The 14,816-nt window shown below is 40.1% G+C and overlaps 1 protein-coding gene across 4 annotated transcripts in view; it reads right to left on the bottom strand.

The window, feature by feature from the left end:
- Positions 1-14,816, bottom strand: part of CPEB3 (cytoplasmic polyadenylation element binding protein 3) — a 147,827-nt gene that overhangs the window by 55,224 nt on the left and 77,787 nt on the right. For 3 of the 4 annotated variants that reach the window (XM_065893824.1, XM_065893826.1, XM_065893827.1), the window contains 2 exons: positions 11,243-11,410; positions 9,185-9,274 (listed from right to left, as the gene is read on the bottom strand). In XM_065893824.1, coding sequence (XP_065749896.1) covers positions 9,185-9,274; positions 11,243-11,410 — 258 coding nt within the window. The remainder of the gene's footprint in view (positions 1-9,184; positions 9,275-11,242; positions 11,411-14,816) is intronic. The other variant, XM_065893825.1, reaches the window with a different exon arrangement.

The raw sequence follows: 14,816 nt of genomic DNA, 5'->3' as shown, positions 1-14,816 counted from the left end.
AAGCAGAGCTAAACCATTTGCTTCTTTTATTTTTTATTAAGCAGTCAGGGATTCTAAGGCCACTACCATTAGGATGGCCTATGTCATAGCAAGGGGTTAAAAGATGAACGGAACCAATCAGATTCCCTCTGGACTCCGACTAGAAATATGAAAACAATTTGCCCACTGGAAGCACAGAGAGGAGCACACATGCAGAGAAGAGCTGAGTCATGATAATGTGGAACATTACAATGAAGAATTAATAGCTCCCACTGTTCAAATCCTTGCAGCCTGCCACCCCCTAGCACAGTCTCCATGACACCTGGTTGTGTCACAGCTCCTATTTTTGGGCTTTCCTTGTCACTCATAACTACTTCCCCAATTTGAAGGAGCACAATAGAACCCTCTGATCCTCATGTCCAGAAATGGTGTGGTATCACCCCAGAGGCAAAATCCCATGGTTAAGCTATAGCTAAAGGGCAGCTCAGACCTATAGCCTATAGCCTCAGCCTAAACCAGCTCTTTGGAAATACCCCAGCTATGTCAGTGTGGCCAACAGAATACAAGAATTCAGGAAAAAGCCAAAGATCACTTTCATTTTTAAATAGCTATGAAAGTGTGCCATGGGTCATATAGCTTAAGTTGCTAATTTTTAAATAAAATCCAGCCCTGTACATAACAGCATAATTTATCAGATTATACAGTTTAAACCTATCTTCCTTTCCCACAAATTATATACCCTAGCAAAACAAAAATTATTTTCTTGGTAATTCACCAGGTAAAATAGTATAAACTATTAGTCTTCCCAGTTCAAGTCTGTCTAATAAGAGCTGTGTGGTCCTAGGAAAAGACATATCACCTCTTTGAGTCTTAGGTTAAAATAAAGGTTGGGACTTCCCTGGTGGCGCAGTGGTTGAGAGTCCGCCTGCCGATGCAGGGGACACAGGTTCGTGCCCCGGTCCGGGAAGATCCCACACGCCACGGAGCGGCTGGGCCCATGAGCCATGGCCGCTGGGCCTGCGCGTCCAGAGCACACGCAACGGGAGAGGCCGCAACAGTGAGAGGCCCGCGTACCGCAAAAAAAAAAAAAAAATGAAGGTTGAATTAGAATGAGACGATCTTTAGGGCAACTCTAAAATTTGATGGACTCTACAAGCAATGAGCTCATCATTTGCAAAGATAAAATTCATCCATTAACAAACATCTGAGGGCTAGCCGTTGATGCAGGTACTGAGTATAGAGCAGTGAACAAAACATAAAAATCCCTGTTCTCATAAAACTTACATTCCAATCTGGAAAGCAGAAAAACACATATAATTTTTTTCAGGTTGTGATAAAATAGGTACTTTGAGGAAAAATAAAATGAGGGTAAGAGGTACAGAGAGTAAGAGGGTAGAGGGGCTGCTATGTGAGATGAGGAAGTCAAGAAAGGTCTCCCTGTGAAGGTGTCATTTGAGCAGAGGTCTGTCTAAGGGAAGAGAGGAGTGGTCCATTCAGAAATTTGGGGGAAGATGGTTTTAGACAAAAGGAAGTACTAAGCCCGAGAAGCCTCAGTTTACCTCAAGGAATAGCAAAGGAGTCAGTGTGGCCATAGAAGGTAAGGCAGAGAAGGACAGAAGATGATGTCAAAGAACACCCAGGACTTGACTGATGAGACCCAAGAGGAAAAGGTTTAAATGTTTCATGTACAAGATTCATATCGATGTGGTTCCTGGCTTCTGCAGGGGTCCATTATATTCCAAACATGTAGGCAAAAAGGTAAGTCCACAACTGTAATGTACCATTTATCTGACTCGGAAAATGTGCTGCAGATGTCCAAATTAGCATAAACTTCATAAAGAAAATTGCTTTGGGAAGCCATGTGATATCAAATCCGGAGTCATTAAGATTTTCATTTCTTTTAACTCTGGTTAAGCTTCTGCTGCAAATTTTTCCTAAAGAAAATACTATGAAAGGAAAACCACACACAAAAGGATATATTAACAGAAGCATTATTTATAATAGCCTACATAACCAACAAGCAAGTAAATTATGGTGCAGAAGTAGGTTAGGCAGCCACTTAAAAAATATGAAAATTAAGCAGAAACTTGGGAGGAAGGAGAATGGAAAACTGTATCTCTGCTATTATTACACTCCCACAAAAAAAGATATATATGAATAAAGACTGGAGGGAAACAAAACTGATGATGGTTGGCTCCACTAGGGAGGCAGGATTATTCTAACTGCTTATAATATAACACTTGTTCACTGTGGCCAGATTGCTTTGTTCTGCTTCTACTACTTCATTAAAATATTAAGGCCTAGAATTAGGATAACAATAGAAATTACTATGACCACGTACTTGACAAGAGGGCCACATGCAACTCTATTCCATGAAGGACTTCTCAATAACGCTGTGATATCTGATGGTGCTGACTATTCTTTCTTGAAGCTTCTTTCCTTGCACCTCCATAGCCACAGACATACCCCAAGTCCTTCACTCACTTGCATCTCCACTGCAATGTCCTCTTTTTCTTTCTGGTTCCTGACAAAACCTACTTATTAATGGCTTTTCATTTTCTTTTCCCTCCACGCTATAAAGATGACTCGCAAGAGATGTGTATCTCCAGCTCCAGACTCTTTTCCGAAACTCCCTAGCCACAATTCCAACTGCCCATTAGGAATTTCCTCTCAGATAAGATGTGAGGACATACCAAACTCTACAGATCTTCAAACATTTCAACACTACACCAAACTGGTTTTCCCTCTGCTGACTCCCTCACATTCAATAGTGTCACGATTCTCCCATTCAGTGGAAGGAATTTTAGCACAACCCTGCCATCAAATCTATCACCATCATGATTTACTCTATCAGTAAGACCACTGGTCCCTTTCTCCCTTCATTCTAGTAATACCTCAATGCTACTATCTTAGGAGTTCATGGTCCTTATTACTTCTTATGAGCTTGATTACAGAAAACAGCTAAATGGTTTTGCTGACCCTGGCTAAAAAACCAAAACCAAATACTAAACCTAACCTCTCCCTTGCTTAAAAAAAAAAAAAGAAAAAAAAAAAGTCTTGAATGATATCTGAGCTCTAAGAAAGTATCCTATGTGCACTGTCTCATTTAATCCTCATAAACCCAGAAGTGGTATTATTGTTTCCACTTTGTAGATTAAAAAAAAAGAGAGAGGGCTTCCCTGGTGGCGCAGTGGTTGAGAGTCCACCTGCCGATGCAGGGGACACGGGTTCGTGCCCCGGTCCGGGAAGATCCCACATGCCGCTGAGCGCCTGGGCCTGTGAGTCATGGCCGCTGAGCCTGTGCGTCTGGAGCCTGCGCTCCACAACGGGAGAGGCCACAACAGTGAGAGGCCCGCGTACCGCAAAAAAAAAAAAAAGAGAGACACAGGACTTCCCTGGTGGCACAGTGGTTAGGAATCCGCCTGCCAGTGCAGGGGACACAGGTTCGAGCCCTGGTCCGGGAAGATCTCGCATGCCGCGGAGCAACTAAGCCCGTGCACCACAACTACTGAGCCTGCGCTCTAGAGCCTGCGAGCCACAACTACTGAGCCCGAGTGCCACAACTACCGAAGCCCATGCGCCTAGAGCCCATGCTCTGCAACAAGAGAAGCCACCCAATGAGCAGCCTGCGAACCGCAATAAGTGTAGCCCCCGCTCGCCGCAACTAGAGAAAGCCTGCGTGCAGCAACAAAGACCCAAGGCAGCCAAAAATAAAAATAAATAAATTTAAAATTTTTTTTAAAAAAAGAGACAGAGAGAGGGAGAGAGATTTAGGAAGATTAATAATCACCCCAAAGATATAGCAATGGCAAGTAGTGGAACAGGAATTCAACCCAGGCAGCTGACTCCAGAGCCTGTACTCTTTACTACCTACTAAAAACATAGTGATGTTGATTAGTATTTTGTATGAATGCAGGATTTGGTTCATGCGCTAACATTTGGGAGAACGTCCCTCTCTCCAGGACTCACAACTCCAACTCTACTATTCCAGAAGTAAAAAGCATGAGAATGCAATCTCAGGAAACTTCCTCAATATTTTGATTAGAGTTGAATTTCTTTTCATCATCAAGAACCAAAGGCAGAAAACACAAAGGAAGACTTTGCTTCAGCTTTATCAATAGCTATTTGAAAGTTTGTTTGTTTTTTTGCGGTACGCAGGCCTCACACTGTTGCGGCCTCTCCCGTTGCAGAGCACAGACTCCGGACGCACAGGCTCAGCAGCCATGGCTCACGGGCCTAGCCGCTCCATGGCATGTGGGATCTTCCCGGACCGGGGCACGAACCCATGTCCCTTGCATCAGCAGGCGGACTCTCAACCACTGCGCCACCAGGGAAGCCCCAATTTGAAAGTATTTTAAACTGATATTTCTATTTGATCCAACTCTATTCTGTCTCTACCCCAAAGACAAACACCACACAAATGCCTTTGTATCTACTCTCTCTGGGGGACTACAGCAATTCAGGGAAGGGAAAATAATCGTACTTTTTTTTCAAGACTTTCTTTCACGTCATTTTCTCCACCCTCATAACATTCCAACCATACTTCCTTCCCTTCATTTCTTCAAAGGTAATAAAGCCCTTTTCATACTCACTATTTCCCATATGGTACTCCTCTGCTTGGAACTTGCTTCCCTACGCTTTCTAGTTAACTCCTCAATTTTCAGGTCTACTTAATCGCTATTTTCTCAAAGAAGCTCTCTCCATATACCCAATCTAAGTCGATGTCCCCCTTTTAGAGTCACCGCACGCTCCATTTTTTCCTTTAGAGAACTATTATAGTTTATAATTGTGGTATATTGTGACTATTTGACTTCTTTAATTTCCCCCACAGGACTCTAAGTTCAGGAGGTCTGAGAACATATCATGAAGACACGATCTGATTTCCATGCCTTCTTTTGCCTCCAGGTTCTCAGAGGTGCTCTGGAGAACACCAAGCAATTACCTGTTTGTGGCCCACAGACAAATGATCCAGAGGGCTCTGCATATCCTCAAAGAGTTGATCAAATGCCTTAGTGGCTTTGTGCTGGAGAGAACCCCAGTCTCCATCACCTCCCACTCTGCTGGCCCAACAACACTTAAGGGGACAGCTGACGTGCTTGGTCACTGTTTCTCTACATGGATATTAAGTTCTCCACAGTCCACTGAAATGGCCATGGTTTTACAAACCGTACTCCACATCTGTACACGTATACTTGCTGGATACATGAATGGTTCTGTTTATTTCATTAGGCATACACTTTCTGAGAAAAAGACAGGAGGACTCAATAGTGAATGGTTCATATTTTCCTCTTATTTACACATAAGCCTAAAGCATACAGCCAAAGGAACTGTGCCTTATGGCCAAGCTGAGGTGACCTAAGAAAACTATAATCGGCAAGAGGGGGATTACCAAAAAAGCACTGACCTGAATTAAAACCTAAGGAATTTAAGGAAAAATAGAAACAGCATGAGGAGGTATTATTAAGAAGGCACAGAACAGTTTGGGGTGAACTACTTAGATGTTCCCAATGTTCAAAGCAATGGGCATGGATTCTCAAAGTTACTTCAATCTTGGAATAACACCAAATTTCTTTAGGTCCTTCCAAACTAGGTCAAACCTTCAGACTTTAGCTGAGAGCAAAACACAACAGGAGCCAACAGTATAATTATTTCTCCTACTTGACCCCAAAATCACCAGAAAGGCAATCTGCTCTCGGAGGATGCAAGCCTGAGGACCAGAATCAGGAGATCCAGATTCTCTTCTTGGCCTGGCTCTCCCTAGTCCATCTCAACACTTAACCTCAGCTATAAAATAAGGGCACTTTCTCTAACGTTCTCCAATTCTCTATTATTGTGCTGTTACATAGGAGTGGTACCAAAACCACAGAGTTCATAGAGCTGCTAAACTCTATACTGCTCATACCAACCCAAATGTTCTCTCTTCAACTCTCAGAAACAAATTTAAGTAGGATATTGTAGAGAAGACATATGCACAGAAAAGGCAAACAAGAATAATGGTGGTCCAGAATCCATTAGGCATAAGGTATGACTAGAGATGGGAAAATATGTAGCTTGGAAAAGAGAAGACTTAAAGAGAAACTGACAGTTCTTTAAGTACCGAGAAATATATGTCACAATAATGACTCAGTTTTACTTTATCGAACACAATTGACCATTGGGTAAAGACTGCATGACCATATATGTTTATCTTCATTTTTACTTTTTACAATGACCACCTTCAATAGAAGAACAAAATTTAATAATTAGTTAGGTCTGCAAATACACAGACTTCCTCTGAAATAAACTGCCTCCTTTGTCACTGGATGTCTCAGAAGCTAAATGAACAATTCTCTGGGCTATTTTAGAACAGGAGTCAATAAACTTTTTGCAAAGGGATTTGAGGGCCACATATAGTCTCTGTTACCTATTCTTCTGTGTGTGTGTGTGTGTGTGTGTGTGTGTGTGTGTGTGTGTGTTTCCACAACCCTTAAAAATATAAAAACCATGCTTAGCTCACAGGCCAAAGATAGTTTGCTGACTCGTGTTCTGCAGGTGTGCTGTCCAATAAATATGAGTCACATATGTAATTTAAAATTTTCCAATATCTACATTTAAAAAGTTAAAAAGAAACAGGAGAAGTTAATTTTAATATACTTTCTTTAATCTAAAATATCCAAAAAACTATCATTCTAACATGTAAACAAAATTACTAATGAAATTCTTTACCTTTTTTTAAAACTAAGTCTTTGAAATTCAGTGTAGGGCAACAGAAGAGATGATCTTCCAAGCAATACTTAATTCTAATGACTCAAATCAATGAGGAAAAAATGGAACTGTCAATAAATGACTGCTGGGACAACTGGCATGGTACCGGGAAAAATAAAGCTGGATACTTTTTTGTGACTCACTCCATTATAAATTCCAGAGGGAAATGAGATGTCGATGTAAGAAAGTAAAATAATAAATTCAAATGGCCAGTAAGAGAAAAAAATGCCAAAAAAGACGTTATTTTAACCATCAGATTGGCAAAGATCAAAAAAGAGCCATATCGCTAGACCCTCAATAAAACAAAGTTTTACAAATCAGGTACTATTACTGGGAACATAAATGTGTATGACCTTTGTTAAGGGCAGCTTGGCAGTATGTATAAATATGTACCTCACTTCTGGAAATTCACCCTAAGAGGTAATTAGAAAAAAGCAAAAAAAAAAAGAAGGCACAAGGATATTCACTGAAGCATCATCCATGAGAAAAAACAACTGAAAGCAACTTAAATGACCATCAGTAGGACTGATTAAATAAAACAAGGTCATTAAGGATAATATAGCTTTCTTACAGAAAGATGTTGACATTGCTGGGGGGGAAATGCAGGTTATTAAACAGCATATATAGTGTGATCCCATTTATGTAAAATTTTAAATTTCATATAAATGTATATATTCATAAAGAGATATAAGAAGGATATTTAATAAAATGTATACAGTGATTATCTCTGACAGAGGTAGATTTGGGATAATTTTCTTTGGACATGACCATAGATGTGCTTATCTTCATTTTTATTTTTTACAATGATCACCTGACACCTTTTATCCCAGAATCATTTTTATAACCTTCTCAGAATGATTTTTTTTTCAACTAGTACTCTTAGAAATATCTTTTATACATGTCATTTAACAGAGTGTGTTACATGCACCACAGTGTGGTGAAAACATTCTTTCACTGAAATAACACTGCCTTCATTCACACGTGCAGCTAGTACTCTCAGGAACATCTTGTTATACACGTGACTTTACAGAGTGTATTACATGCAGCACAGGGTGGTGAACTCATTCATTCACTGAAATACTACTATTCTGATTTAACAAACCATTAGCATTCTTAAAAACATGTTTTAAACATGTTTCTTTAGTGTTATACATGTACCACAAAGTGAATACATTCCTTCACTGAAATAATCAGCATGATGATCTTTATCTTTTTTGACTAACATAAAACTTAATTTTAAAAATTATTGAAGATTAACAGAAGAATGTTAAAAGCAAACAAACAGCCTTATATTATTTTTCATAGGCTATAAAGAGAGTGGAGAGAAGTACAGGTGACAAATCTAATAAACCAGACATAAAAGGAAGCTCCTGCCTTTCCTAGGTTAAGCTATAATTTGATTCCTATACAAGGCCCAGGAAGGACAAGTATTTTGACTCCATCTTCTTGTGGTGAGTACTGTTATACAATAATACACATCAAAACCCCATTCCTTAGAGATGAAGGACATCCTTGAAACATACAGAACATAACACAAGAAGAAAACTTTCTCTTTAACTCAAAACACTCTTCAGTATAAATCTAGGAACATATGTAGAATTAATATCACCAGAAAAGTTCCCTAGATTCCACAGAAATGACAAACTATAAACAAAGTGATATATTTTCATGCCCTCATAAACTAAGAAAAAAGCCTATCAAAAATAAGGGAAAGGGCTTCCCTGGTGGCGCAGTGGTTGAGAGTCCGCCTGCCGATGCAGAGGACAAGGGTTCGTGCCCCGGTCCGGGAAGATCCCACATACCGCGGAGCGGCTGGGCCCGTGAGCCGTGGCCGCTGAGCCTGCGCGTCCGGAGCCTGTGCTCCGCAATGGGAGAGGCCACAACAGTGAGAGGCCCGCGTACCGCAAAAAAAGTAAATAAATAAAAATAAAAAATAAGGGAAGCAAGGTCATGTAAAGAGTCCTTTATTAGTGTGCCCTCTACCTGTTAAAAGGCTAAGTCACTTAAGATACAGACATGGATAAAAGTAATTTTATATAATGTCATTTTTCAGTCACTAGCTTTCCCAAGTTTGGGGTGTATAAGATCTATAAAACCATAGGGCTATGGGCTACTAATAAAATTTGACTCAAAACGATCTTTTCTTTTCCATTGCTGACATTCCTCAAAACCCTGGATCTCTTCTCTCAGTTAATGAAAAGTTAGCCAAGGCTCATTCACAATAAACTCACAGGATCTCACTGTCAATAAAAGTAGATGCCACGAAACAATCAGTGTGCCCCCGGGAGAATAGTCTCCAAGTGGAAACAGTAAAATATAAAAAGATGATCAACATTAAAATGTTTTCTTAATTGGGGGGAAAAAGTCAACAGCTGTTTTCAGAGTTAAAAGGCTGCCTTTTATTGAGTTATCATGTTAGCTCTCCAATAGGCAGGCAGTGCAGACATTTTAAGCGCATTACCTTTAGGAGGAAAATACGACTTGCTTTCAGCTTTGTGAGGCCAGTCTACGACGAGAGGTCCAAACCTGCGAAAGCTGGCAGTGATCTCATCTACAAAACAAAGAAGGACTCTTAGCAGAAGAGAAAATAATACTGCAAACAGAATAGCATAAAATATGTCTTTTTATTTTAAAATGTTTTTTCTTTTTTTAATATATTTATTTATTTATTTTATTTTTGGCTGAGTTGGGTCTTCGTTGCTGCACGTGGGCTTTCTCTATTTGCGGTGAGCGGGGGTTACTCTTCGTTGCGGTGCGCAGGCTTCCCATTGCAGTGGCTCCTCTTGTTGTGGAGCACGGGCTCTAGGGCGCGCCGGCTTCAGCAGTTGTAGCATGCGGGCTCAGTAATTGTGGCGCACAAGCGTAGTTGCTCCGCGGCATGTGGGATCTTCCCAGACCAGGGCTCGAACCCGTGTCCCCTGCATTGGCAGGCGGATTCTTAACCACTGCGCCACCAGGGAAGTCCTATTTTAAAATGTTTTGAGAGCTATATTCTAAAGCATTTTTACAGAAGTCAAACTTACTAAGTGAAATACCATTGTATTTCAACAATGCAGAATGTGTTCCTAACTATAATTCACTTCCCTTCTTCACTTCCAATAAACCTGATATAAAGAATTTGGAAGGAAAAAAGTCTGACATTAGCTAAGGTGACCTCTCTATCAAGTAAAGAGGAGATTCTAAAAATAGGAGTGTTCTCTGTTTTTAGAAAAAGAGGCAAAAATACACAAAATATTTAAAATACACTTCCACTTGTGTGGTGAAATAATCTCTAAGATTATTAATCTTAGATTATTATTAAGATTGTTTTAGAAATATTATTCCTTTGGTGAGGAGTAGGGACAATAAGTAGGTAATTCTATTTAGGGATAAGAGAAAGCTAAAGCCAATGGTCTTTTTCTCTCATACATACCTACTACACAGCCTATAAAGAAAATGTTTCAAAAGTTATAGCTTAACAAATTTATCTTTTCCTTCTGACTTTTGACTCAAAGCAGAAGGTTATAACTAAGCTCCTAATCAGGTTTAAATTGCCACTCTCTCAGCCATGATCAAAAACTTGGTCTTAAAGAAAAATCCAATCCATGGATGAGATTAACACTAGTAGAAGAATAGTTTAGAGGAAAATGTACAACCTTAAAGCAGTAAGCCTAAAGTAAAACTATTTTTAGAGACTATTCTTCTCTCATTATGAAAAAAAGAAAATCATGATAAATCAGAGAAATATCATAGCTTAAATAATACTGGCAAAACAATTCTGCTTTAACAATGTTTTTATAGCAGATCCAAAGCCTTAGAATTAGAGTCACTGTTATTTCCCTTGAGGTAACTTTGTCACAATTCTATTTCATTTGTCCATTCAACAAATAGTTATTGACAACCTACTATATGTTGGCTGGCTTTAGGCATAAGTGAAACTCACTTTTGGATTGGCAGTATCTCAAAAATGTTATTAGGAAATATTCCAATAAGTCTTCATTCTTTTAAAGGCAAGAGGGGGTGTTTCATTAATAGGTATCTACATTAAAATATAAGATGGTATGGTGTGATGGATAGGAGCAAAAGCTCTGGAATCAGACTGATTTTGATTCCAGCTGCGCCATTAGCTGCATAACCCTGGATAAGCTGTTTCTCTCTGATCCTTAGTTTCCTCACCCACAAAACAGAGCTGGGAGGAGACGCCTTACAGGGTAGCTATGGAGATTAAACAAGATAATGTAAAGCACCTGGCACAACAATGGGCTTGTGGTACGAGTTTCATACATATTAGCTCTCATTATTATTTAAAATGTATCCCCAAACAAATAACTAGGAAATGGGAAGTTGCTTGAAGACTGCTATGTATGAAGAGCAGACCTAAAGTGCACAATCTCTCACTTCCCCATCTATCAAATATCCTCATCTCCTGACACCATGATATGAACGTCCTGAAGCTGCCTTCAAGAAGAGAGGTAGGGTCAAATCACACAAATAACAAACCTGGCCTTTATAAAGTCATTAGAAAGTGAGTGCATTGTACCTTCATCGATATCAGGGGGAAGGCCTCCAACAAACACCTTTCTAGAGTAGCGTTCTACTCGCTCCCCATTTTGACAGCGAGTGGGAGAACTTAAGCCGGATGACAAGGACTGATCGCCGTGACTGTCGTCCAGGAAGGCATCTTCAAAGGGAAAGAGAGAGGATCGACCTGAAACAAATGTGGGAGTTTCTATGGTTAAAATTATTTTCCTGTACAACACATGCTTTATTAGGAGTTGAAGCACAGAGTGAAGCATTCCAAAAAATATATCCTGAGCTGTGACTTTTTCAATAGAATAAGCGACTGCAGGTTACCAGGTCTAGACAAGTTTAGAGTGTCATTTTTGTGTAAAGCTATGTACAGCACAGAAACAACTGGATCGATATTAAGGAAGAAGCGTCAAAAATTGCAGCTGTTTTCGCTGCTAAAAAAATTACTACATTTTACTCATACAGTCCCTATCACTGCTGCTAAAAGTATTCAGCAGTTGTTTTTCCTTACCCCAGGGTTTTCTTAAAATAAATGGAAAAGTAATCTTTATTGACAGATTTTGATTGTTCTTTATGGTGATTTCAGAGGTTCATGTCTAAAGACTGGGTCTGATAGCTGATGGAATATTAAACTGATGACAGAGGCTGGTAACTTCTCTGATAGCAGTACTAAAAATGATCAAGTTTTCCCTGCCATTCCAAGCTACTCCAATTTAGAAATAAACATCCACAATAAAAAAGGGTGGGGCAAGTAAATGAAGACATGTAAATTAAGATATGGGAGTATAGATGTAGATGTGGTTATGACATCTTTATTAATCTAAGCTGTATTTTATATCACTCAAAAAAACAATGTCTATTGTTAACTCTATAGCCAAATAAAGTCTGTAAAGGCCCTATCCACTCCACATGACATAAGAAAGATGCCAGTAGTTAAAGTCTGTCAATAAATGTAACATAATAATGCCATCTGGCATCACAAAATAAAACCTAAGTTTAAAAAATATATATAGGGGGCTTCCCTGGTGGCGCAGCGGTTGAGAATCCGCCTGCCAATGCAGGGGACACGGGTTCGAGCCTTGGTCCGGGAAGATCCCACATGCCGCGGAGCAACTAGGCCCGTGAGCCACAACTACTGAGCCTGCGCGTCTGGAGCCTGTGCTCCGCAACAAGAGAGGCCGCGACAGTGAGAGGCCCACGCACCGCAATGAAGAGTGGCCCCCGCTCGCCACAACTAGAGAACGCCCTCGCACAGAAACGAAGACCCAACACAGCCAAAAATAAATAAATAAATAAAATTAAAAAAAAAAAAAAATATATATATATAGGTCTTCCCTGGTGGCAGAAGAGGTTAAGAATCCGCTTGCCATTGCAGGGGATATGGGTTCGGGCCCTGGTCTGGGAAGATCCCACATGCCGCGGAGCAACTAAGCCCGTGCACCATAACTACTGAAGCCCGCACATCTAGAGCCTGAGCTCCGCAACAAGAGAAGCCACCGCAGTGAGAAGCCCGCGCACCACAATGAGGAGTAGTCCCGGCTCGCCGCCAACTAGAGAAAGCCTGCATGTAGCAACGAAGACCCAACACAGCCAAAAATAAATAAAAATAAATTTATTTAAAAAAAAAAGAAAAATATATATATTTGTTTTTCCTGTTTGAGTCAGTGAGTTCCTAGTAAAGGTTTCCACTAGGATCCACTCTAAAACTGAAATATCTTGAGCTCTCTAACTTCTGAAAAAAAGAAAAATTCCCCTCTAAAATAAATCATACACTCTTCAAAAACAGGACACTGTCTTCCCTATTTAGTCTCTCCTCTCTGTATTTCCCTGAGACCTAGGTTCTGCATCACTACAGCCAACTCTCTAAAACAGAATATAAATAGCCCTAGAAAAATACTGAACATTAATTCTTCTGTAAAAAAGTTACTAATATAATTCTGTTTATTTTATGAACAACCCAGGTGGTATAAGAAAGGCACTGTTTTGATGTTGAGAGTTAATAAGTAAAAGGACCAAAGAATTTTTTGTTCAGCTCTTCCCAGCTTAGCTACAAAGAAACAGAACAAAATTTGTCACCTCGTGTTACCTAGCATTTTTAGCCTGGCAAGGACAAACAATAGACAGTAAATTCTCATCCCCTGATGTCTGTTTTGTTCATTGGGGGTAAAAGAACTAGATCTGCAGCAACTATAGGCAAAACGAGCTTCCCCAAAACATCCAGAGATGTTCTCCCACGGCTCTCGGATTTGCTTTTCACATAGTCCACGCTCAGTGAATTATGTGCCTAGGCCTACTCACACACCCAAATCAGCATTTCCCACATTATGTTCCTATCCCCGCCTCTTACCCTCAACACTAGTAACATGAGATGCTCAGAAAACAAAAGCTGGTGGGGGGGTGGGGGAGGGATTGGGAGAACTAAATAATATTGGAAAATACTGCACACCTTATGCCCTTCCCAGAGATTCACAAGCCATATTAGAATACAAAGACTGGGGAAAAAAAAAAAAAAAGAATACAAAGACTGGGAAAAGTTCTGCAGTAAAATCACTTAATCTAGCATTACTTGGATTTAAGATAAAGGAAACTTTAACATACATGTATAACTCAGTGGCAAACACTTGAAGAAATGTTTATCCACATTCCAGGAACAGGACAGATAGTTATTTGGACGTCGCTGCCAAAGAAATCAAGTCTGGTGAGAGATAGGCAAGCACATAATTATAAAATAGAGAAATACTAAGAGAAGACTTTACCAAGTGACACAATGGCACAATTTACTGCTCTACAGAAAAAGGTAGCAAGGGGTGGGGAGGGCTTTATAGTGATTTCACAGGAGGACAATTTTGAGCAGAATCTTGTGGGAGTGGGAGTTTCTAAGGTGAAGAATAAGAATCCACAGAGAAAAGAACTTTCAAAACAGCTCTTATCTTTCCCTCCAAACCTGCGCCTCTAGCATCCCCTGCAATCTCAATAAAAATGACTATTATCCACACTCAATTCAATCTCGAAATCTAGGAGTCATCCCTGACATCCCTTTCTTTCATATTCCACATCTAGTCCATCGCTCACTAAGTCCTACCAACTCAAGCTACAAAATAATTCTTCAATCCATTTAGTTCTCTCCACCTTCAGTCCTAACACCCTGGTCCAGATTGCCATCATCTCTCCCCTGAACAGCCTTATGAGGCTATACAACAACCTGTTTAGTCTACTGATTTCTACCTTGTACCCACAATGCTTTCTCTATAAAACAGCCAAAGTCACCATTTTCAAATATTAATCTGAACATGTAACTACACTCTTCACCCCATTCTTAAAACCCCTTACCCCTTATTTGGATAAAGTACAAAAACACTGTAAACTGTAAGGCCTCTGCCTACCTCTCCTTCATCATAGTTGCTGCCTCTCCCTCTGGTTCACTAACCTCCAATCACCCAGACCTCTTTAGAAATTCCTGATTATTCCTCCCTGCTTCAGGCCCTAAGGACAAGGTGTTCCCCCCACCCAAAACAAACACCCTCCTCTCAACTCCCCGATTTTCTAGTTAATTCCTATTAATTCTTCAGGTCTAAGCTGAAAAG

This window comes from Phocoena phocoena, chromosome 16, assembly GCF_963924675.1.
Source record: "Phocoena phocoena chromosome 16, mPhoPho1.1, whole genome shotgun sequence".
Classification (NCBI taxonomy): Eukaryota; Metazoa; Chordata; class Mammalia; order Artiodactyla; family Phocoenidae; genus Phocoena; species Phocoena phocoena.
The sequence above is the reverse complement of the archived record's forward strand: the minus strand, read 5'-3'. Positions and strand labels throughout refer to the sequence as shown.